At 42.5% G+C, this 25,879-nt stretch overlaps 1 protein-coding gene across 6 annotated transcripts in view; it reads left to right on the top strand.

Moving 5' to 3' along the window:
• MAPK10 (mitogen-activated protein kinase 10) overlaps positions 1-25,879 on the top strand; it is a 2,349,270-nt gene that overhangs the window by 2,038,585 nt on the left and 284,806 nt on the right. For 4 of the 6 annotated variants that reach the window (XM_044059143.1, XM_044059146.1, XM_044059148.1 and 1 more), the window contains exon 11: positions 16,530-16,583. The exons of the other annotated variants lie outside the window; for them this stretch is intronic. In XM_044059143.1, coding sequence (XP_043915078.1) covers positions 16,530-16,583 — 54 coding nt within the window. The remainder of the gene's footprint in view (positions 1-16,529; positions 16,584-25,879) is intronic. 6 annotated transcript variants of the gene reach the window in all.

Here is a 25,879-nt window from a genome sequence, read left to right as displayed (position 1 = left end):
AAGGCCTGGAAGACAGATGCCTTTTTTGCTTTGACAGGAATGTTCCTGTATGCGTTTCCATTACGATCCAAGGAACTTATGAAAATTCAGATAGACTACCCAAAGCTAATTTTGGTGACTCCTTTGTGACCGAGGCCACAATCATTCTTAGTTCTTTTAGAAATGACCAGGGGCAATTACCACAAGCTTCCCGATGGACTGGATTTGTTCACACAAGATCAGGGTTATTTAATACATCCTGACCCCAAACAACTGCAACTGATTGCCTGGATGATTTAGTCTTAATAGCTTTTAGGCGCCTGTTTTCTGGGGATGTGCAGCAGATGTTAATGGAGGCAAGAAAGCCTGCTACTGGGAAATAATATATTAGCAAATAGAAGAGGTTTCCCGATTGTGCCAACAAAAGAACCATCACCCATTTAGATCTATTTTTTCCTGTTTTTACAGTAATTGTGTGAGTTATTATCCTATGGCATGTCTTACTCCTCTGTCAAAGTTCATTTGTTGGCTGTCAAGGCATGTGTGCCGATGGATCCCCCTCTTTCAAAGGAGTCCCATGTGAAAATGCTTTTGAAAATGGTTCTTCATAGGAAAACCAGAAAACCGGTGGCTTCTCCTTGGGATCTTAATTTTGTGTTAGAGAAGCTAATACTTGCTGACTTCAGGTTCTTAAAATGGAAACAGTTTTACTCACTGCTCTGACTTTTGCAAGAAGGGTATCTGAGCTGCATGCTGTTGTGGTGGGTCAACCTTATCTCATTTTTCACAGAGAACAAATTTTTCCTCTATGCCTAAAGTGGTATCCAAGTTCAATTTAAGCCAATCCATCTCCTTGTATTGTTTTCCATATTCTAAAACTTAGGAACCAAGGATACTTCATACCTTGGATGCCCAAATCAACTTGGGTACTATTGTGATAGAACAAGACCTTTCAGAACATCTAATCAGTTTTTTCTTGCAAAGGTAAGAAGAAGGGACAACATGTGTCAAAGCAGACTACTTCCAAATGGTTGTCTCAGGCTATTAGCTTTTGTTACTCCCACCACAAAAAAAAAAAAATATTCCAGGTACAGTTAAGGCCCACATTACCAGGGGCCTGGCTTCATCTATGGCTTTTTGGAAGGTATTGGGCTCCAAAAGTATACTAGAAGCAGGGCCTTGGTCCTCTGTACATGCTTTTACAAAGCACTTTAAACTGGATTCCATCACCAGGTTTAGCTATGACCATTCGCCACGGGCTCCTGGACCCTTTCCCTTCCACCTCCCAGCTATTTTAAACTATGGTAATCTAGTAATGTAGCTTAGAGTACTGCAGCAGTGATCATAATGATGGACATAGTACAGTTTTGTAAGTAAACTTCCCATAGCATTTGATGTTTGATGATTGCTGCAGTATCTGTGCCTTCCCACTACCCCCCAATGTTTTATATGCCATAGTATGGCATACTGATCAAAAACAAGCAGTTGCAGGGCAAACAAATTAAAGTTTGTTGTTTTATCCCACTTGTTCTCCACAGGTTATAGTAGCTTCTTCTGGATAATGTATCAAGGGGTGATGATGAAAATAAGTGGAACACTTGTCACAAAGCAGGAAGAGTATTTCATTGTTAATGAACCAGGAAGTGCATGTAGATTTTTTTTTTGTTAAGAAAAAAAAAGTACAGAAATAACCTGAAATACATGCAGGTTTGTTTTAGTTATCATCCTTTACTGCAGTACAGTGTGGTCCTTTGCACACAGGGTTGCCAGATTTTCAACCACCCAGGTAGGGACAAAAAAAAAAAGGTCTTTCACGGCAAGTGAAGACCAAAAAAAAAAAAAAAAGGTCTTAAAAGTTCTTTAATGCGGAACAGAGTTCCACATTAAAGAACAGTCGCTCTGCACTAAACACGGAGCTTCTCATGTTTAATGCATTGCAGTTCCGCATTCAACACAAGTAGCTCCATGTTTAGCGATATTTGATTGGCCCGTATACCGGCATACAGGCCAATCAAAAATCGCTAAACATGGAGCTTCTCATGTTTAATGTGGAACATTGCAGTTCCACATTCAACAGAAGTAACTCCATGTTTAGCAATTTTTGATTACCCCCTATACCGGCATATGGGCCAATTAAAAATCGTTAAACACGGAGCTACTTCTGTTTAATGCGGAACACAAGAAGCTCCGTGTTTAGCGATTTTTGATTGGCCCGTATGCCAGGTATACGGGCCAATCAAAAAAAAAAAACAAAGCGGAGGCTGGCCGGGATTTAAACCGGCAGGGCGGGACTCGGGATCAGGCTGCTGATCTCGGGACAGTCCCGCCCAAATAGGGACGTCTGGCAACCCTGTTTGCACCACATGCTCATAACTACCAATTGTTGTGAATGTGCAGCATGCCCTTGATTTTCCCTTTAATGTTTGCCACGTCCCATGCAAAAGAAATAGATTTCTGGTAAATCAGTGACAACAGTAATGCCAGACATTTTTGATGCATACATTTTATTGTCCAAAAATGGTTACCACATAAGCACACGAGAAGCAGCTAGTTGGCTTCATGCTTCTGTGTACACTTCTCTTTTCAATGACATCATCACACCACTTATGAAAATTAGTTCCAGACTCCAGCTGGGTGTCAGACAGTTGCCTGGAGACATCAGCTGTGATGTTTAGTACTTTAAAATTATGTTTTTGTTTTGAATAAACTCCTGTATGGTCGCAGCACAGCATGACTGCACATTTGACAACACGAGTGTATGACAACTGATAAGTGTTTGCTGTTGTACTCAGTTGGGCATATGCACTTGATTTAGATCAAACAGCAAATGGATGACTGGATGGATATTTACAAATTTATCCCTTGGTTGACAGGCCTGCGCCTCTGAGAGAAGGAGCTTAGTCTGAGGGTGGATTGTTGCAAAGCATAAATGGTCATGTGGCTAAGGTGCCTTATAATCATATGACTGCATTATCCTTTGAACATAATATACCTTTCTGTGGTACAACACTGTTGTATATTTACTGAAAAGTGTGACATTTTACTGAGTCATGCATTTGATTTACAGAGCTATTTTATACATATTGAATTATGTACACTAAGCAAATCTGTTCCAAAAGTATTAGAGATGTTTAAAAGATGCTGTTTTTTTGACAATGTAAGTTGTATCAAAGTCTGTATTGATACCTTTGAGATTTACCTTAAGTGTGCTATTTACCAATAGCTCTTTTTAATGTCTAAATGACAGTTTACATCATTGCCTGTAATGCTATTCATAGTTCATTCAATAACTATTGATAGTAATAGTCCGGGAACAGACACAGATGGCATTGTTATTTTACATGAAATATTTTAATACTTAAGGGTTACACAATAGTGTTTTAGTTTTCCATTGCCAATCTCATTTAATAAGGAAGACCTTTCTTTAAAGCATGCATATTATTGACTGACCTAGTTCATAGTATGCTACTGCTGCTGTAAGAACTAGTTTTATATTTGTCGAAGTTGTAATATTTATAACCTCTAAGTAGTAGATTTACTTGTTTGTGATCATTGCATCTCATATCTTTCTTAAAAATGCTCACAAGACTGAATTTAGAATCATTGGTTATTTTGTTAGACATATATCATATGTCACATTCCTGTGTGATTTTCCTATGAAGCAGAATTCATACATTATTTCATCTGCAAATTATTTTAAACCAGAATGAAGAGTAACAATGTTCAGAAACATCACTTAGGAGAAACACTGCTTGACATTAATAACTCAGGTAGTTTTAAGATTAAAAAAAAGATATAGAAAAAACAATGACATTCCAGTATGTATTTTGGTCATACTTTATTTTTAATAAAGCTTTCATTTATTTACATCTTGTGAACATAAAACAGTAACATGCATGTACATTCCAGTCATATAATGATTTCCAACTTTAGTATTATACAGTGAAACAGAAACAGAATACACACTTATACATCATTATACAACAACCCCCCCCATTAATATTCAAAAACGTGCACGCTGATTGGTCAGCCTGCACATTGTAAATCCGAGTTATAGTAATGGAAAAAGGTCCGGTCGCCCAGACTTTTTCCATTACTATAACTCTTACAGCAACACTGTCTCGCTATGTTAAATGAGTTTAACATAGCGAGACAGCTTTAAAAAAAGCAACGGAGATTCTCTGTTGCGTTTCTAAAGCTGTCCCGCTATGTTAAACCCATTTAACATAGTGAAACAGTTTGTAAAAAGCAACGGAGATCTTGCTTTCTCTATAGCTTTTTTCAAAACTGTATCTCTATGTTAAATGGGTTTAACATAGGGAGACAGCTTTAAAATAAGCAACGGAGATTCTCCGTTGCTTTTTTAAAGCTGTCTCGCTATGTTAAACCCATTTAACAACGAAACAGTTTGTAAAAAGCAATGGAGATCTTGCTTTCTCTGTTGCTTTTTTCAAAACTGTATCACTATGCTAAATGGGTTTAACATAACGAGACAGCTTTAAAATAAGCAACGGAGATTCTCCGTTGCTTTTTTTAAAGCTGTCTCGCTATGTTAAACCCATTTAACATAGCGAAAGTTTGTAAAAAGCAAAGGAGATCTTACTTTCTCCTTTGCTTTTGCCCACAGCTCGGATGTACTGCATAGGCATACGCATGCGCAGTACATCAGAACTGCCACAGAATACCAGACAGCTGCAGAAGGGCAGCAAGGAGGCATTATACAATGCTATTATTTAAGAAAAGTAATTATTTTTTTTCTTAAGTAATGTCATTGTATAATAGCAATAACCCACTTCTGGGTGTGAGTAATGCTGGATTTACCGACAGTTGGCTTTGTTTGGCCACTCGAGCTTCGCCCTCATGACCAAACCACACCAACCGTGGGTAAATCCAGCATTACCCACACCCAGGCATGGGTTATTGCTATATTATACCATGAGTAACCAAACTCTGATTTCAGGGATCTACCTGACTACATCGACAGTTCAGAAGAGCGAAAATGACTTCACCGACACCACATAATCGACAGTTCACAAACACAACACCGCATACACTCGACACATCATAACAACAACAATCAACAAACAAAACAAATCCCCTGTCCAAAAACCACACACACAACACTAGCACACCACAATCCTTACAAACCAACACTAACCCTTACATACACAACTATCTACAACCCTAACCGAAACCCTAACCCTAAGGTCCGTCACTATCGCACACTCACCTAACCCGGGCCCTAACCCTAACTCACTTAACCTGCCCCTAACCCAAAAAATATCACTACTGCACCCTTACCTAACCCGCGCCCTAACCCTAACTCACTTATCCTACCCCTATCCCTACAGACCGTCAACATCGCACACTTACCTTACTCGCACCCTTACCTAACCCGCGCCCTAACCCTAACTCACTTATCCCACCCCTATCCCTACAGACCGTCAACATCGCACACTTACCTTACTCGCACTGTTACCTAAACCGCGCCCTAAACCTAACTCACTTATCCCACCCCTATCCCTACAGACCGTCAACATCGCACACTTACCTTACTCGCACCCTAACGTCCGTCACTACCGCATACTTACACATCCTTTCCCCATCTCAGTGTTCTCAGCGTCGGTGTTTTCCTCCGTCGGTCTTCTGACTTGTCGATCTTCTGGCGTCGGTGAAGTCATTTTCGCTCTTCTGAACTGTCGATGTAGTCAGGTAGATCCGATTTCAGCCATATCTGAGATGTAATTGCCATTGAAGGTACTTCCTTCAAATGTCCTGGTCACACTTTAAACACACATCTTGTTAAAAATAAGAGCTTTTAAACTTGTAGCAAACAAACAGGAAACATTATATAAACTCTTAGAAACTATAAAACACTAATAAAGTAAAACAATGCACTCAGTTTCACCTCAGTATTATTCAGTAGGAAAATTCCCTTTAGTCCAGTAGGAAATCTTCAGTTTCCATGCAGTACACAAGCATCATCTCTATGATAGCTTCAGAAGGCTTAAGTCCCTGATATTCATTCATCAGCTCCTACCCAATGTAAAACCTTCAGTTCAGCTCCTTTAGATAACCCCAGTCCTTAATACTAAGTTCATATCCTGAATTACTGAGCCGTATTCAAATTGGTCACAGAAATTCACAATTATCATAGATAACACAATAGATTATTTAGCAGCAAACTGCACTAGTTCCTTACATGTTCATCGTGGCGAGCATTTAAAAGCAAAATTATGCCACAAATGTTTTTCTGCATTTCTGTTTTCCCTTTCACACACTTCATCTACAATATATATTATCTGCTCTAGAATCAATTTGACTTTCAATTTCCACTTCCTAGTTGTTGCTTTCCTGGCAGCCATCATTTTAAATTCATGAATTCAGGTTCATTTTTTGTCAAAGCCATTAGCTTATCACTTAATAATTGTTGCAGTTGCAATTTATATGCATTTCAGGTCCCACTGGCACCTGAATCACATCCAGAAGAAGTAGGCCCCACCTTTGGGGAATATCCCTTCTAACCTATCTGCTGTGTAGAAAAAATCTGGAGACATTTCCAGAAAGCATTCCTAATTGTCTACATTTATTAGCATAACTTGGCCACTAATGTGCCTAACCCCAATATTTATTATCCAATTAAACCTCTGTTTCTTTTTTTTTTCCCTTTGTCCATTTTATCTCCATTCCTGCTAGCCATCAACAACCCCCCCCCCCAATGTATGTTGTGCTCATTCAGTACAGAAGTAAGAGCCCACCTGACTGGGGGTACTGTAATCCAGGCAGTCATCAAAGTGGCTTGTGGCTTTCCTGACATGTTAGCAATGAGAAAGTCTCATAACACTAACCCTAGTGACTAAAGTGAGTGAAGTGAGTTTCTACATCATTGTGGGGACTCCATGACAGTCACTTGCTTATGCATGCTTCCACACACAAGCTATGAGGGCTACCATTACAGGCTTGGGTTATCTAAGCCAATGACCCCAATCCTGTAAACTTTGCCATGACACAAACCTCAGCATGCATGATGATGATTGGCTGACCAGAAGCACTGCTTCCTTCCTCCTAGGATATGCAAGCTGGAAGTGACCACTCTCACCCATCCTTATCCATCTGGGTTTTCCAGCGACCAAGCTACTAATGAACCTCAGGTCATCTGGGTTGTAGTTAGGACTGTACTCCTGTATGCCACAAAGCTGCAGTGGACTTCATATCTATTTCTTTGACCTAGCTGTGCCTCATTATTCCTACTAGGTATATATAAGTTGCACATATATTCTTTCTCTTTGCAATACTTCTGTCCTCCTGCAAGACATCCAAAGATCGCTTTATAAAAGTGCCCTTTACCCAAGAAGATCTCAAAGTAATACTTAGTTCCTAAAGTGGAAGCTGGAAGAAGCATGCTCTTTATAATACTTAGTCACCACTTTTCTGTGATATACATCAGTTTGTAAACCTTCTATCACTGCAGACACAAATCACACAGTTCACCCTTCTTGGACTCATTCCTTCTAACACAATTTGCCCTTCTTGAACACATTCCTTCTAACATGCTTGTTTCTCATTACCTAGTCACATAGTTTCATAGTTTCATAGTTTAGTACTAGGCTATCTGCCCTGGGGCATTTGTAAGCCTAGCCCTAGTGATGTGGCTTTCCCCACCCCATGTAGTGGTACTAAAGTGTACAGAATAAATTTAGAATACTGTGCCTTTGTCTAGTAGTGACACGTTGAAGACCCCCTTACTTATTAAAATTATTTTACTGTGCCTCTGTCTAGTAGTGACACAGGGATGACCCCCGGGGTAAACCTACGATCTCCCATCCACTCGTCAAGATTTCTCTTGAAGAGAGTCAGTGAGGGGCTCTGCCTAACATGAACTGGGATTCTGTTCCAGAGTGTGGGAAGCCTCTGAGTTATGAATCTGTCCCTCCAGCATGTTCTATTCATATTTGTGCTGAGGTTTAAATCTTTAGCTCTCGTGGTTCTAATGGATTTGGATTTTTTGAGGTGGAGCATGTCCATCAATTCCTGGTTGGACATGGCCTTGTACGTCAGGCACAGATCACCTCTGAGCAGGTGGTATGCTACTGAATAGAGCTGGAGTTTCTTTAGCCTGGCAGCATATGACATATGTTGGAGACCCTTTATCCTCTTGGTGAGGTACTTCTGGGGTATCTCCAGCTGTTGTAAGTGCCGGGTGAGGTACATACCAAATGGGGCATTGTACTCAATCATGGGCCTGATAAGGGAGGAGTATAGGGGTACAATGACCTCCTTTGATCTGGATGTGAACCCCTTCATGATAAGGTGGGCAAGGTAGAAAGTCTTTCTAACCACTTTGGCAATGTGGGTGTCAAATGAGAGGTCACTATCGACTTGGGTCCCCAGGTCTCTGATTACTTTTTCCATACTCAGTGGGTTACTGTCTATGTGATAGTTTGTGGGTACTTTGTTTTTCCCAAAGGGGATGACTATACATTTCTTGGCATTCAGTTTAAAGCCATGATTCCGGCACCAGTTGTCCGTTTTGGTGAGGTCTTTCTGTAGGATGTATGTGTCAGCTGGTGTATCGACTATGGCGCCTAGTTTGCAGTCATCTGCAAACTTTGTCAGCCACAACCCTCCCATGTTTGCTTTCACATCTGAGAAGTAAATGCCGAACAAGAGGGGTCCCAGGACAAAGCCCTGTGGGACACCACTTGTGACTGGCTTTGAGTCTGACATGGCTCCCGCAGTTTTGACTTTATGGGTTCTGTTCTTTAGCCAGTTTGCAACCCATCTTGTGACATATGGATTTACATTTAAGCTGTTTAGCTTGTCTATGATGCCTGAGTGGGGTATTGTATCGAAGGCTTTAGCCAAGTCCAGGTAGGCTGTATGGACTGCTTTGCCCTCATCAATGGCTCTAGTGACTGTTTTGAAAAAGTCAACCAGGTTCAAAAGGTAGGATCTGCCCTTTACAAAGCCGAACTGGGTGGGATCAAGTGTCTGTAGGTCCCCAATGTCATCGTTTATGAGTTCCATAATGATTCTTTCCATAGCTTTGCAGACCAGGCTGGTTAAGCTTATGGGGCGGTAGTTCCCAGGGTCTGTAGCGGAGCCTCCTTTGTGGAGTGGGACCACTGTTGCTGTACGCCAGTGTTCAGGTACATATCCTGTAGCAAGGCTAAGGTTAAATAGCATTTTTATATGCGGGTTTAGCTCCTCTTGGAGTTCACGTATCACGCAGCCGGGGATACCATCAGGTCCCATTGATGCTGTGTTTTTTGCTTTGCTGAGGGCGGCTCTCACCTGGACATCAGAGATGACAGGGAGGTTATATTCAGCTGGGTAAGTATTTCTTCTTTTGGGGGTGAGGGAGGGGAGAAATTTGCACTAAACCTGTCTGCCAGAATGTTGGCAATATCTGTGGGTTCAGTAAATTTTTTGTCGTTGTGTACTAACTCTGAGCATATCTGAGGGTTTCCGCCTAGGTTTCTAACATAACTGAAGAATGCCTTGTGGTTATCTTTAGTGTCCTTGGCGATTTTTCTCTCAAAGTTGGCCTTGGATGTTTTTATGAGAGAACGTAGCTTTCTACTAGTGCTGATCAGAGGTGCCTTCCCTTTATGGGATTTTGCTCTGTCTTGCATTAGCTTCCTTCTTTTGTTATACAATTTGTTTATGGCTGGGGTCCACCAGACAGGACACTTTCCCTTGGTGGAGAGGGTCTTGGTTTTATTTGGGATTGCACGATCCATGCATTCTTGGAGATGTCCGTAGAAAGCCTTTGTGTAGGATTCAGCATTGTGGGATGTGGTTTCCATTGGCCCAGTGGGCTTAAATGATACTATCTCAGTCTTAAGAAGTCTAAAGTCGGCTTTTGAGAAGTTTTTCACTGTAGTCTTTTGTGCTGGGGGTGGAGGTGGAATATGTATATCCAGGGTGATTAGTTTGTGGTCAGATCTCACTAGTGAGGGGAATACCTCCGGTGTGGAGCATTTTGTCCCCATGTTTGTGATGATCAGGTCTAGTATATTATCCCCCCTTGTGGGAGAGGTGACTAGCTGTTCCATTGCATTTGAGTTTATGAATTCCAGGAACCTTTGGGCTAGGGTGTTAGGGCTAGAATAGTGCACCCAGTCTATGTTAGGGTAGTTGAAGTCTCCCAATATGATGGTATTTGGTTCATAGGTTCATACTAGGCTATCTGCCCTAGGGCATTTATAAGCCTAGCCAGAGTGTGTTTGGCTTTCGCCACTCATTTTAAATTAATTTTGCTATGCCTTTTTTTGAGGTTATAGGTTCATAGGTTGAGACATTCATATCTACCAATGTCTTCAGGAAGGCTGAATGGGGTTCTTGAGATTGGGGGGTGGTCTGTAACATGCAACCAGTTGTATAGCAGTTTTGGCTATGGTTTGTGGTTCGGCCTGGGTTTTGGGACCGAAAAGCATGATACGAGGTAAAGCCTGGTAGCGCTGCGGTGCTCTCAGGAGCCTTGAACCAGGTTTCAGTTACTGCGCAGACATTGATGTTCTCCATACTGAGGAGTTCTTCGAGAGCCTGCATCTTGAGATTTAGACTTCTGGCACTGAGCAGCATTACCCTTAATTTTTTTCCATTTTTGTTTTCTAAGGAGGTGGGTTCATCTTTTGAGCCTTGCCTAAAAAAGGCACTATGGGGGTGGCAAGAGCCTTAGCCAATATCCGGAAGCCCAGTGGTGACAGGTGCAAGCCGTCCCTTGCGAAGCAGCGTGGCTTGTCCAGCATGTCATCCCAAGCAGACAGACATTGAATCCCCCTAGAATGACACCAGTAATTGAGCCAATTATTAAAGCTGATCATCTTGTCTTTGTATTGTGGCATCATTCTTGGTGAGAGCAAGATGCTGCTCAGGGTCAGGGTCATACCAGCCTGGGCTACATAATCAGAGAGCTCCTCTATGTCTCTTTTCATGTAGTCCAGGGAGGTACATCTCAGGTCATTCACGTTGGCATGGACAATGATGGAGTCATATTTGTACTTGCTTTGGAGTGACCTGTGTGCGTGTGTTATATGGCAGATCCTAGCCCCCGATAGGCAGCTTACCATTACCCTCTCCTTGTTCAGCCTGGTAAGTGGAACGTCAGTGTGTCTGACTATAGAGTCACCTATCACTAGTGTATCAGGCATAGTGTTTGGCCTTAAGGGCTGTGATTTATTGACACAGAGATTTATTGAAGTATGTGTTGCATGTGCTATGTTTTGAGGTGGTGGATTTTTGGGTGTCTGCTTTGGGAGCCTCTGTTGTTTTGGTAAGTTTTTTATTAGAGCCTCCGTGTATGTCTTTGTGTTATTATGTGTTTGATTTGCAGTTGGGGTAGGTCTGTGTGTGATTGGGTTTGTTGTGTGTGTGGTTACCTTCTCCTCCTGTCTTGTCTTGCCAGTCCTGATTTGAGAGAGTTCAGCCTCCAGTTTGGCTATATAGTTGCATCTCTCACATGTATTTGTGTTTGTTGGGAGGAGGAGAGTGTTGTCTGTGTACATGAGACAATTATAGCATTGTCTCAAGATTCCCAGATTAACCAGCTGAACAGGAGAAGATGCTAGTAATCTACCACTCGACATGCTAGAATATTATAAGAGAGTGCTGTGCCTTTAAGGGAAGTGGGTGTTCACAGGGGTGGTAGGTGGATGTAGTGCTACTTTAGTTTGAGAGTGCTTACTTAGAAGAGAAGTTTTGAGAACAAGTGCTAGGCTTATAATATAATGAGTAGACTGGTTATTCTAAGAGTAGAGCTTTCTAAGGGAAAATTTGAAGAGCAGACTTGGCAGAGCCAGAAAAAGTTTAACCCTGTTTAACTATGTGCACAATCGCGCAAAGCCATGCAAATGCGGATTTTAAACAGGGAACTTCAAAAGAAATAGAAATGGTCCAAAACAACCAATTACTACAGCTCTTGTGCTGAGGTCACTCCTTCAGGGACAGGTAGGCTGCTCAAGGCTCCCCACTCCCACTGGTGAGCAAAGAAACTTTCTTCTATCCAAGTAAGGTAATGGACAACACAGGAACTACACCACAGCCCAGAATACAGCAAAGACTGTAAACTGGTCTAAACTAGTCGAGGAGAGGCGGGAAAACAAGGATTATTTTTTTGTTTTTCAGATACAAAGCACATAGAAATACAGAAAACACTAATACATCAGTTACACAGGCTAGCACACTTTAGTGGGCAGCCTCAACAGTTAAATTAAACAAACAAACAACAAACATTCGACCAATATTCGACCAGGTATAATTTTAAGTGCAGATATTATATAATGCAGCAAACAGTTAAAAAAACAGTTTAAACTTCTTCAAAATAAGCAAGAGAAGGTATTTCAAGTAAAAAACAGAAAAAATACTTAAATCAGGAAAGTAGTCGCTTTTCTCAGTTCTCTGTAGCTAGGACCACTCTGCAGGACCACGTGGAGTTGTCTCTGAGTAGTATAGCCAGAAAAAAACGCTCAGAGGCGGATTTTAAACAGGGAATTTCAAAAGAGCTAGAAATGGTCCAAAACAACCAATTACTACAGCTCTTGTGCTGAGGTCACTCCTTCAGGGACAGATAGGCTGCTCAAGGCTCCCCACTCCCACTGGTGAGCAAAGAAACTTCCTTCTATAAAAATAAGGTAATGGACAACACATGGTCATCACATGACCATACACACAACAACATTTTGCCTTTCATTATTCAGATCATTATGGCCCAAGTCCAGGACCTTGGGCCCAAAGTCTGGACTTAGTAAAATATGTTGTTTCTTTACTCCCAGCCACCCTGGCCAACTTCTTATATTAAAACAAAACCCAACATTTTGCTGAAACCCAACTTTTTATTACAGTATTACTACTGACAGACTGTCATACTGACTTTTTTATCCAACGTTTTCTCACTTGTGGAAGACTTGTCATCTTCTTATAATTAATTTCTCAATTTTAATATAGTTTATTGCATATTATGTTATTTTTTAATTTGTATTTTTAGCATATTTATTTATTTTGCTACATATGTATAGAAGTTATCCCATCAAAAAGCACATTAAATAAAGTTGAAATTAGCATTACACTCCACTGATGTAATATCTTTGAGCAGTGCTGAAAACGTGGTGACTTACATACTTTGGACCAGATTCAGAACGGTTACCACAAGGTGCATGCCTGACATACACCGTACAGTAACCATTTCTGATTCAGAGTCAGCCATACTACAGTGCTGCACCATGAAGAGGGACAGCACCAATGTGGGATGTCTCCACAGTCTATCAAAAATGCTAATGAGGCATGCTGCTTCCATGGAAATGCCTGCAGTGAGGCATTTACACATGCATAAGTTACATTGACTATCCTTGTTAATGAACATGGAAAAAGGCTTGTGTTCACCTGATTGTGTTAGAGGTAAGTGTTGGGGAGTTTAGCAGAACATAATAATGAAGGTATGTGCATGTGTTTGGCTATATTGAGCATATGTAGAGGTTTAAGTGGTGTATGGTAAGTGTGTGTGTGTGTGTGTGTGTGTGTGTGTGTGTGTGTGTGTGTGTGTGTGTGTGTGTGTCTGTGTCTGTGTGTGTGTGTGTGTGTGTGTGTGTGTGTGTGTGTGTGTGTGTGTGTGTGTCTGTCTGGGAGGTCGCAGTAGGGGAGATTAGTAGATAGGTAGGGTAGTGATATGTGTATATACATGAATGGTGCAAATGTGTGTGGGTGTGGGGGGTCTGTCACACCTCTACACTCCCCTAGACTAACAAACAAATCCTGCAGTATTATGAGGTGGGGAGCATTTGATTCTAAGGATGTTCATGTTGTGACTTAAAGACACTTGAAGAAGTTCAAGCCCTGTCCCCTGGATAGCAAACTGATATTTCTCTACACCACCACTAGACACTCAGGATTTTCCTTCATATTATCTAAATGCCTTTAACAATGAAAAAAAACATTAAAGGTTTAGGGGAAAGCTTTGAACCCTACACTCTTTACACAGTAAACAGCTTATCAGGTAAGAACCTTAACCTTGTAAACTAGTTGAGAAGTTAGTATACCAGAGTATTGGTTACACAGTGAGAAGTAGGAAATGCTAATGTCTGGCATTCTTCAGTGCTGAACTGCTGTGGATAACAAGGCCCACAGCAGTATATGAGGCAACAGCAAGAGTGGCCTGTAAAACCAGGAGCAGCTGAGAGGGATAGGGGTATGTTGGTGTTTGTGTGGGGGCTTTGGGATAAAGCTAGCAGGAATGCTAGATGACAACAGGAAGACTTTTTAATCTATTAGGTGGACTCAAATAAAAAGTTAATAGGCTAACAGACCTGGCATCATGATGCACTTTACGAGCAATAGGAAGAATGAAACTCTAATGTCTGGCATTACTGCTGGACTGTTAAGGATCGGTGATTTACAAGGGCAGGGACAAGAACATTAAAAAGAGACATCGGGGATGTTCAGTCAACTCAGGGACAAGGAAGAGGTATGTTGCTGAGGGTAAGTGAGTGAGTGAGTGAGTGAGTGAGTGAGTCAGTCAGTGAGTGAGTGAGTGAGTGAGTGAGTGAGTGAGTGAGTGAGTGAGTGAGTGAGTGAGTGAGTGAGTGTTTGAATGTGAGTATTTGTGTAGGGGAGAGTGAATGAGAGGAATGCCTGTTCCAACGCAATGTATGAGCCGCCAATGTTGACTCCTGCAGGGAAGTGCTGCTTTGCACTGGAGGTAGTTATGAGCGATTCAAAGACATGCAGATTAGCTGATATTGAGGTCTTTCCTCACTTTGCCTTTGAGTTGCAATTTCCTGCACCATGGAAACATTCTCTTTTGGCTGGAGCCAACTTCAACTGTGGGCTTCTTTCTGAATCCCTGGGTTTGTTTCCCCCAACCTCTAGTATAGAACATGTGGTTGAAAATGTCTAGCTCTGTCATAAAAGTCTGAGAGTCACACTTAAGCTTACTCAACAATACTGTTTCTTATTTTCATTTTAAAGTGAAATGGATGCATTTGGAAAAACATGAGTGGACACTGACTGCCGCATTATTTTCATACATTCATGTAGTAATTGCTTTTGATTGGAATACTTAAGTAGTTAAAATATTTAACAAGTACTGTTCCAGTAGTTACTGAAATGCAGTTGCAAGATGGATGTGGTGCTTAAAATTTCACAAAACAATACTAAATCAGAGTTACAGTAGGTCCATACAAAAAAGATATATTCTCTGAAAAGAAAAAAAGCATTTTACATATGCTACCTGCCTGATAGGATTGATAAGTTATTGGTTTATAATAAGAGTTTTATGCAAAGAGCTACTAGCAGCCTATATACATCTCATAACATAGGTTTCATCCTCGTCATAAAACAGAAACTGCTTTCCTGGATTTGACTGAATTTCTGCAAACTCATCTTAACGTTCAAAGTGTCGCCCCATAATTATTCTATAACTTGTCAAAGCATGTGATACCGTACGCCATCATTACTTTCTGTGGAGGCTCTGAGACTATCTACTGGCTACTTCTGTTGTAAACTGGTTATCTAATTATCTAGAAGGCAAGACTTAACAATTCCCAACTGGCAATTATATGCCCTGTTCGGGCAGTGTTGTAAGTGCTCTGCAGTGCTCACTGCTTCAGCCTTTTCTTTTTATAATTTATGTCATCAGTGCCTCAGAATATGATAATGATGCGAGGCAGATATGTGGAAGAAGCAAATGATTCCACCTTTCATCAGTCTGCCTCTTTCATTTAAGATGTGGTCTAAGAAACTACATTATAACTTTAATACAATGCAGTACTGGCTGAGTAATTCAGGTCTTTAATGAATAAGTGATCCATTTCGCTACGTTGGACTGTACTCCAGCTAAACTGTGAAATCCTTCAAATTATTAAAAGTAATTATTGGTAAGTTCCTAAAGTCTGATGATCTTAGTGTGCAAAAAAATAGGCACACGTTTTACAGCTAGATGCTGTACGACTGCTTTGATTTACCTTAGTGCAACCAAAATGTTATTACTACATCTTCTGCTTATGTCCAATACACTCACTGACATGAAGGATTTACTTTCTAGCAAGGTAAAGAAAGTATGCAGCGCAGCAGTTTCTTTTTTGAGTCAGGTTACCTTGCCTACATTCAGTACTGTGCTACTCTTTATGACATAATTTGTCTGAGTATGAATTACCTTAAATTTGCAGATAAGCTATTCATTCTTCCAAAATACCCTGCTGTTTATTCAGCGGTGTGCACAAAGCTTGAGATCTAGGGTTATCAGACTCTAACTAAGCACAAATTCCAACCTCTCAGACCAGGATTAGGGAGTCCTCCTATCTTTCTTTTGACTGTTGAGAAAATGTGAAATGCACTTCCTTCCTCAATATACTGGGTCTGAATTCTTTCAGAAAAAGTCTGGCCATGTATTGCAATGTTTTATCTTTTGAAAATGTCCTAACAATGCTATTCTTCTGTTTATCTAAAGTACATTCACTGAATATCTTCTAATAATGTTCCAACACGTGTATTAATATTGATTGAAAAACTGCTATATTGAATTTAGTATGTTACTTTCTCTCTACTTTTCCGAGGTTCCCTCTGAAAATGGGCTTTGCCCCAGTAGGGCTAACCTGCTCAACAACAAGGTAAATAAATGAATTACTTAAATAATTAATGTTCTTACTTGCTGTTCATGAACGATCTGTGCTAAAAGGCTCCTGTGTACTTGTCTGAATCTTCTGCTTTCTCTCTTTAGAGTTTAATGTGTCTCATACTAGATTTTATGCTGCCAGATACTAACATTTGAGTCTCATCTTTTTTCTTCATGCTGCACTCCGTAGAATGTAAAATGAATAATTTGAATAATTCTCATATGTAGAATGTTATTTTACTCTGTCATTGTTTCTTGTATGCCATTTATAGCTGCAGAGTAGATGACATTACTCATTTACACACACACACGCATATATATATATATATATATATATATATATATATATATATATATATATATCTGAAGTACTTGTCTTCATTTGGTCTTCAACCTGTGGGTTATGGATCCATATCAGATCCGACTCCGCCGCATATCCAGCATCTGATCTGAGCTCAAAGCTCCTTCCCTTACCCATAATGCCCTTGTCTTCTTCCTCCCTTCAGATCTCATTTGTCACTGAAAAGCAAGCAAGCATTGTGGTCTAAGCTCTTAGCGATTTTGTTTGGGTAAGTGAGTGTTTTTTGGGCTTTTCTCTCTCTCTCTCTCTCTTTCTATTTCTACTTTCTACCTCCCCACCTCGTGGTTGTTGGCAAAAAAAAAATCTTCCTTACTTTTTGAGTTTTCTGTAAACCGTGTGTGTGTGTGTGTGTGTGTGTGTGTGTGTTGTGTGTGTACTGGGACAGTAAATCTTCCATACTTTTTTACTTTTCTGTAAAGCGTGTGTGTGTGTGTGTGTGTGTGTGTGTGTGTGTGTGTGTGTGTGTGTGTGTGTGTGTGTGTGTGTGTGTGTGTGTGTGTTGTGTGTGTACTGGGCCGGTCTTGGGAGTATGTCAGATACCCCAAAGCCAGGTTTCAGAAAATGCACAGAGTGTGACCATAAGCTCTCTCCAGCCGATGGCCACACTCTGTGCATGGTGTGTCTAGGGGCGGCCCATTTGCAAACCTCCTGTTCTATCTGTTCCGGGTTTAATCCCAGGGCACTGAAGGACAGGAGGGATAAACTACTTCCCTCTTCAGGGACTGTAGCACTGATGCTTCCAGCTTCTATTGCAGCTTCAGCCTCAGCTTCTACTTCTTTCTCGGTCTCTGGGACTCAAACTCCCACCAAGAGGCCCAGGTAAGGGGAAAAGTCAAAAAATGTCAGGCCGAGAAAGCAGTCTGTAGACTGCTCAGCTCTGGCCAGGCCACCACCAAAATCTAGGCCAGCTACTAGACCAAGCTCTCCCTGGCTCCACTCCCCAGGTTTTCCCCTGAGCCGGAGGAGTCCCGGATCTGGTCTCCCATGAGGGCTTCCCTTCACCATTACTCCAGAACTGTGTCTGTAGCCTCCTCCTCCCACTCCACATGTAGCTTTAGTGAAGCAGAGATGGACAGGATGATGATGAGGTTTATCCGCACTCAAATTCAAGTGGCAGTTTTGTCACCCCCACTCCCTCTGGAGCAGGGGTACACAGTCCTTCTTCACCCTGATTACTCCTTCTCCAATCTGACCTTCAGTTTCGGAAACCTTGGATCCAAGGACCCTCTGGGTTGAGGGGTCGGCACCAACGGTACCTTTACCTCGACACCGGCCATGGCCTTGAGTGTGTTGGATCCAACAGGGTTGGAGCCAATGGACTTTCAGAGCCGTAGCCTCAGTGTTGGATCGGAGGGGATGTTGTTGGCTCCAAGTTTGTCAGAGTGCACTATCCCTCTTGGTATCTCGGCACTCAGAGGTTTGGCTCCGGCTCACCCATCGGGCGAGAGGGGAACGGCTCCTGCTGGCCTTTCTCAGGATGTCTGTTCTTCTTTGGCCTTTGATGTGGTGGAGAGGGTCCTCTCAATTTCATTGAGACCCTTGACCATCTCGTCCTTGGAATCTGCCCCTACTCCCTCTGTCTTGAGTATGGTTCTGGCCATCCTGCCATCTCAGGGACAGCCTGCCGCCATGTTGCCTTAGGAAGCTCGCACTTGAGAGCAACAGGACATTGGCAAGTCCTCCACAGCGATCCCCACTGAGGAGATCTCTCACAAGCACACGTGCAAGAGGAGGCACATAGACTCCCCTCCGGAGTCACTCACCGAAGACACTGATTTGGAGGCAGGGGAAGCCCCCCTCCCCCGATCACCTCCCAAGGATGTCTCATTCGGAGACATCATGGAACTCCTTCGCCAGAGGGTGGGGGGGGGGCTGGTCTGCCCAAAAGCCTGCCTCGGACGAATCAGTGTTCCTTGAGACATTCAGCACAGGCTCCTCTACTACCTGGGTGTCCTCTCCCACTGAGCCTTTAGTGGACCTGATAACAACTCAGGAGTGGAAGGAACCAGACACAGTGGAGCCTGTCCCAAAGCACTCAGATAAAGCATTAAGCCCTCCATCTGACTGGAATAAGGGGGCCCTGGTAATGCTATGGTGGTGGCAGCCGCCACCAAGAAAGAGTTTGTGCAGGTGAGCTCTATGGTTCACCCTCCTGATCGAGAGTCAAGGACGTTGGACTGATTTGGGAAGTGGGTATATGCTTCAGTGACTTTTTCTGTTTGAGCGCTGAATTACATGGCACACCTGATTCGGCCACAGCGAGACTTAGTGAAGGAGATTGCTGAGTCGACGAGTGACAAGAAGATGTTTTCCGCTCATATGGCTACTCTGAAATCTGTTGTGAGCACTTCCATGCATCTTCTCTCCCATGCTACTGAGGGAGCTGCTAGGGCAGCTGGCACAGGCATTGCCATTAGGCGACATACCTGGTTCTAGTTGTGTCAATTCTCAGAACCCTTTAAGATGTCGTTCACCAGTGCCCCGTATGATGGTTAGAAAGTCAGTACGGGAGACTTTGGTCCAGAGTGAGAAGAATGGGAAGACTATCTGCTGTCGGGATCTGCTTCTCCACCCCTCAAAGATCCTTTTCCAGGAATCAGTGAGGGACTAAGATAATGTGGTTCCAGAAATCTCAGGTATTTTCCCAATACACTCAGGACTCACCTTCCCCTAGATGCAGAGGGGGATATGATAGACGTCACCCCAGAGTTGGGGGGGGGTCCAAGATATTACGGGTCTTGAGAACCTTTCTCAGACAGACCCGCACAGCAGACTTGAAGGGTTGCTTGACTGTCCATCTCTGGAGGCAGTCGTGGGCCGGTTATTACTACACGTAATGGAGTTGAGACCCTTGACCATCTCATCTTTGGAATCTGCCCCGACTCCCTCTGTCTTGAGTATGGTTCTGGCCATCCTGCCATCTCAAGGACAGCCTGCCACCATGTTGCCTTAGGAAGCTCCCACTTGAGAGCAGCAGGACATTGGCAAGTCCTCCCCAGAGATCCCCACTGAGGAGATCTCACACAAGCACACGTGCAAGAGGAGGCACTTAGACTCCCCTCCGGAGTCACTCACCAAAAACACTGATTTGGAGGCAGGGGAAGCCCCCCCCCCCCGATCACCTCCCAAGGATGTCTCATTTGGAGACATCATGGAACTCCTTCACCAGAGGGGGGGGGGTCTGCCCAAAAGCCTGCCTCGGATGAATCAGTGTTCCTCGAGACATTCAGCACAGGCTCCTCTACTTCCTGGATGTCATCTCCCGCTGAGCATTTAGTGGACCTGATAACATCTCAGGAGTGGAAGGAACCAGACACAGTGGAGCCTATCTCAAAGCACCCGGATAAAGCATTAAGCCCTCCATCTGACAGGACATACTGGAAGAAGGGGTCCCTGGTTGATGCTATGGTGGTGGCAGCCGCCACCAAGAAAGAGTTTGTGCAGGTGAGCTCTATGGTTCACTCTCATGATCGAGAGTCATGGACGTTGGACTGATTTGGGAAGTGGGTGTATGCTTCAGTGACTTTTTCTGTTAGAGCGCTGAATCACATGGCACATCTGATTTGGCTACAGCGAGACCTAGTGAAAGAAATTGCTGAGTCGACGGGTGACAAGAAGACTTTTTCCGCTCATATGGCCACTCTGAAGTCTGTTGTGAACACTTCCATGCATCTTCTCTCCCATGCTACTCAGGGAGCTGCTAGGGCAGCTAGTACAGGCGTTGCTGTTGGGCGACATACTTGGTTCTGGCTATGTCAATTCTCAGAACCCTTCAAGACGTCATTCACCAGTCCCTGTATGACAGTTGGAAAGTCGGTACTTGAGACTTTGGTCCAGAGTGAGAAGGACGGGAAGATTCTGTCTGCTGTCAGGATCTGCTTCTCCAACCCTCAAAGATCCTTTTCCAGGAATCAGTGAGGGACTAAGATAATGTGGTTCTGGAAATCTCAGGCATTTTTCCAGTAAACTCAGGACTCACCTTCCCCTAGAGGCAGAAGGGGATATGATAGACGTCACCCCAGAGGTGGGGGAGGGTCCAAGATATTACGGGCCTTGAGAACCTTACTTGGACAGACCCGCACAGCTGACTTGAAGGGTTGCCCGACTGTCCATCTCTGGAGGCAGTCAGGGGCCAGTTATCACTACACCTAATGGAGTGGGAGTCCATAACAATGGATGACTGGGTGTTGCATATCATATCCAGAGCTTATTCAATCCCGTTCCTCGAACCACCTCTCCCACCACCTCCCGGATGTTCCACCCATGCACAGGGAGGATGCAGCACTGGAAATTGCAAAGCTGCTAAGAAAATAATTAATCCAACTCATCCCCCTAGGCCACTCTTGATCAGGCATTTATTCCAAGTTCGTTTTAGTGCTAAAGAAAACGGGGGACCTAAGACCCATTCTGGATCTGTCAACCTTGAACTTCTCAGTCGCCAAATCAAAATTCTGAATGGTCACACTTCAATCTATCCTACCCTTTTTGTGGAGAATGACTGGATGTGCTCAGTCGGCCTCCAGGATGCGTACTATCGCATCAAAATGAACAGGCGCTGTCAGAGGTTTCTCCACTTCCGGCTAGGGGACAATCATTATCAGTTCAGAGCACTATCGTTTGGTTTCACCACAGCCTCCAGGATGTTCACCAAAGTGATGGCAGTGATAGTGGCTCACCTGAGACTCCAGGGCATTCAAGTATTCCCCTACCTGGATGATTGGCTCCTCGCTGCCCCATCCAAGCATCAACTTTGCCAAGCAAGAGATTCTTTTCTGTTACTAGCCCAGAGGTTAGGCATCACCATCAATCTCAGCAATTCATCTCTGGACCCATTTCAGACCTTGGAATTCATTGGGGCTCAATTAGACACTATCCAGATGAATGTTTTCCTTACTCCAGACAGGATATGCAGCCTGAAACTACTTGTTCTTTGCATGATATAAACTCACTCTCCATCAGCAGAAGAAGTTCTATGGGCATTGGGGTCTATGGTGGCTATAATTACCCTTCTACCCTTGCTGCATCTTCACATGCGGATTCTTCACTGGACTCTCACAGTGCAATGGTCACTTCTGGACCTGCTGCTTTCTCATCCTGTTTGAATCTCCCGAGTGTGCAGGGACTCTTTTTGTTGGTGGATTTACTCCCCGGACCTGCAGCGAGGATGTCCCATTCTCCCTTCTTTCCCCAAGGCCACTGTGACTATGGATGCCGCCCAGCTTGGGTGGGGGGCATTGCTCAGGAAGGACAGTCCAAGGTGCATGGTCCCCTTCCGAGACCAATTTGCATATCAGTGTCCTGGAGATGAGAGTGGTCCTTCTTGCGTTGCAGGTCTCCATGCCCATCTTTCTCTAGGAACGATTGCTATCCAGACGGACAACATGTCCGTGTTGTGGTACATTAGGAAACAGGGGGGAACCAGGTCTTACCCTCTTTGCCACAAAGCCATGAGAGTGTGGAATGGGAGATCTCTACGGGCCATTTTCTGGTGGCAATGCACATTCCAGGATGGTCCAATATTCTAGCGGACAGGCTCAGCAGATCTATCCTGATGCCTTATGAGTGGTCTCTAAATCCTTCAGTAGCTGAGCAGATCTTTCTCAAGTGGGGTCAGCCCTTGTTGTGATCTATTTGCATTTCCTTCCAGTACGAAATGCAGCAAGTTCTTCACACTGAATCTCCCCTGGGGGAAGCCCCCAGAGATGCTCTGATTCATGCTTGGCCTCCTGGTCTCCTGAATGCTTATACTCCTTTACCCTTGATACCAAGATTTCTTCAGAAAGCACGCAGGCTGGAGAGCCTTGTGATCCTCATTGTCTGGTTTCCCTATCTGTGCTCTCATCTAGTAGCTCCACCACGGACATTAGATCCAGTTCCAGATCTCATCACTCATCCCTCAGGGATCCCCCATCCAGATCTGCACAGTCTAAAGCTCACTGTTTGGTTGCTCCAATTCCCATGAGTATCAGGACTTCTGGTTTATCTTCTCTCATTCAAAAAAGAATCCTGGTGGTGGCTCATAACTCTTCAACCAGTAAAGTCTACCAGAGTAAATGGAAACATTTTTCTATATGGGCCTCTCTGTATGCATTGGATCAATTTACTGCTCCAGTTTCTGCGGTATTGAAATTTATATCAGGGATTTTTCACCAAGGTGCTAGTTTATCTACAGCCAAGGTCCAGCTGGCTGCAATTTCTAATTTTCATGTGTGGAAAATATGGCTTTCTTAGCATCTTCTAACCTTTGCAAGACCTTTCTTAAAGGTATCTTTCTTCTGAGACCCCCGTTGAAGGACCCTACACCACTGTGGGATCTTACATTAGTGCTTCAAGCTTTAGTCTCACCCCCTTTTGAACCAGTAGCTTCGGTGGATTTACAATTCCTGTCATGGAAGACTGCATTTCTAGTTGCATTACTTCTGCCAGGAGAGTGTCAGAACTTCAAGCGCTATCCATTAAGGCTTCTTATATGATATTTCATAAGGACAGGCTGTCTTTGCATACTAATCCCTCCTTTCTTCCCAAAGTAGCCTCAGAGGCCAGCATCAATTAGACAATAAATCTTCCAGTTTTCTTTCCAAATTTTCAAGCACATTCTGCCAGAAATATATCTACTTCATTGGCATTTTGGTCTAGAGTTTCGCTGTATGATATTTGTTCAGCAGCTACATGGTCCTCATCTCATGCTTTCATTTCACATTATAAATTGGACATAGTATCCAGGAACAGGGCATCTTTTGGCTCCACTGTGCTCCGGAATATCCTTCCATGAGGGCCTTCCAGGTGTATAGTAGCTAGGGACTCTGCCCCACAGATTGAAGACCAAATGAAGACAACTACTTCAGATAAATAAGTTATGTATTCACCATAACATTCCATCTGAGGAGTTGTTCTTCATTTGTCTTCAACCATTCCACTCTCCTTCCCCCGACCTTGTCTGATTTGTTTGAAGATAATATAAATATAAGAGTCGGACACCCTCAAGATGTCCTTTTTTTCTGCTTATTGTTAGAGAGACATTTTCTATTAGTGACAAGGTCTTCTTAGGTCAGGTGTGAGTTGCAGGTTGGGCAGCAAACTCAATCTGAAGAGAGGAAGGAGACGGGCATTATGGATAAGGGGAGGAGCTTTGAGCTTGGATCAGATACTGGATATGCGGCCAAATTGGATCCGATACAGATCCATAATCCACAGGTTGAAGACAAATGAAGAACAACTACTCAGATGGAACGTTATGGTGAGTACATAACTTATTTTTATATATAATTAATAACCGGCTTTCAGTCACACCTTTTCCCACAGATGCAAGCATTAATGAATGACTGGACTGGATGTAGTACTGTCCGTTTTAGGACATGATCTTGGTCAGGATAGCAAATTTGTTCATTTCCTTCATCCTCTGAAGGTAATGGTTTATTCTTACTGTTATTCTTTCAGCAGTTCATTTAGATTAGAAAGGTAATCAGTCAGTTTTAGCTGTCCAGCTGTGAAACTTAAAACAGTATTGCCTGAAAGAGGGGCTTTTCTTTTTTTTGTTGACTTATGGCGACACATAGATCTGAGTTTGGCATGTATTTCGATTTACACATTAGAATTTATTTAGAAAGTTATAGAAATCTGACACTATTTTATAGGCACTCCATTTCTAATTAGGAGCTAGTAATTATGCATCTTTGATTGACATTACTTTGCGTAGGATATAAAGAAACCTTTTTTTTGACAGTAACAATTCTGTTTACTTCTAAGTATGTTTTTCTAAACCACAGCAAATGTACAGTATTTTCTGGCTACTGGACAGCACAGACTTTGCATTTACTATGTTTTAACCTTAGCTTTTAACTGCTGGTTAAATGCCTGGAATCATTATGACAGATTTTTTTTTTCACTGCAGTGATTTAAAAGGGTTTTTGACATTTCATTTTTCTCCATTTCTATGTCACTGTGTAGTTAAGTAATGGGATGATGGGGACTTCACTCCCCCGTGGCAAGGGGGGGGGCTTGCCCTCTTCAAAAAAATAGCTTTATTTGTTTTTCACCTGGTTGAAGCTTTGATTTACTTGATTCTTCCATTTGAATCTACAACTGGTGATGACTTGACAAGTAATAATAGATTGGATCATACCTTATGTTTAAAACCTCCCTGACAGCCTTGCAAGTGAAAGTCTACAATAAAGCTCACCGTCCCTTGATTTAAGGCCCAACATAATAAAGCCAACAATGTTAGATGGGTGGGATTTTTTTGAATAATAAGTAGTATAACGTATAATGTCTGCCTTCACTGACTGATGGTAATCTTCAGTGATTTAACAGAAAATCTTATTCAGGGATAGATCAAAGGGATAGTTGGGAGGAATGGAGGGGGGGGGTTGCAATACCCTAACAGTGTATGCCTTTTTTCATTAACTTGAACACAGTGAGACATCTGATGTGTCAAAGTGAAGAAAGTAATAGTATGTGCGTGTGTGTGTGTGTATGTGTGTGTGTGTGCGTGCGTGTGTGTGCGTGTGTATAAATTAACTACTAATACAACTTATATTTTACATATAAAATACATCCTCCATCATCACTTACATATACTGCAGCATGGTTAAAACATTAGGCAGAGGAACTATTTTACATCAGATATATAAAAAGTGTATATACTAATAAAAAAACAAATACAAAACAACTTAATATCCCATTATGTAAGCAGCATTATACCCCCAGGGTGAGTATTATATGACAAAAATGAAACTTCCACGGTCCATAACACCCCTATGTAGTCTGTTATTTCACCAGTAACAGCATCCCTGTCACATATTATTACTTGCTTAAATGGAATATTGTGCAAGCAATACTAGATATGATCTATTTCAATTAAATTGCTGATAAAAGTATAAATGTTTTTGATTTTTCTAAAGTGCTATGTAACTTATATATGATTACAGCAT

This window comes from Protopterus annectens, chromosome 17.part0 (assembly GCF_019279795.1).
Source record: "Protopterus annectens isolate FY-2018-M chromosome 17.part0, PAN1.0, whole genome shotgun sequence".
Lineage (NCBI taxonomy): Eukaryota > Metazoa > Chordata > Ceratodontiformes > Protopteridae > Protopterus > Protopterus annectens.
This window is presented reverse-complemented; position numbering and strand designations above follow the sequence as displayed.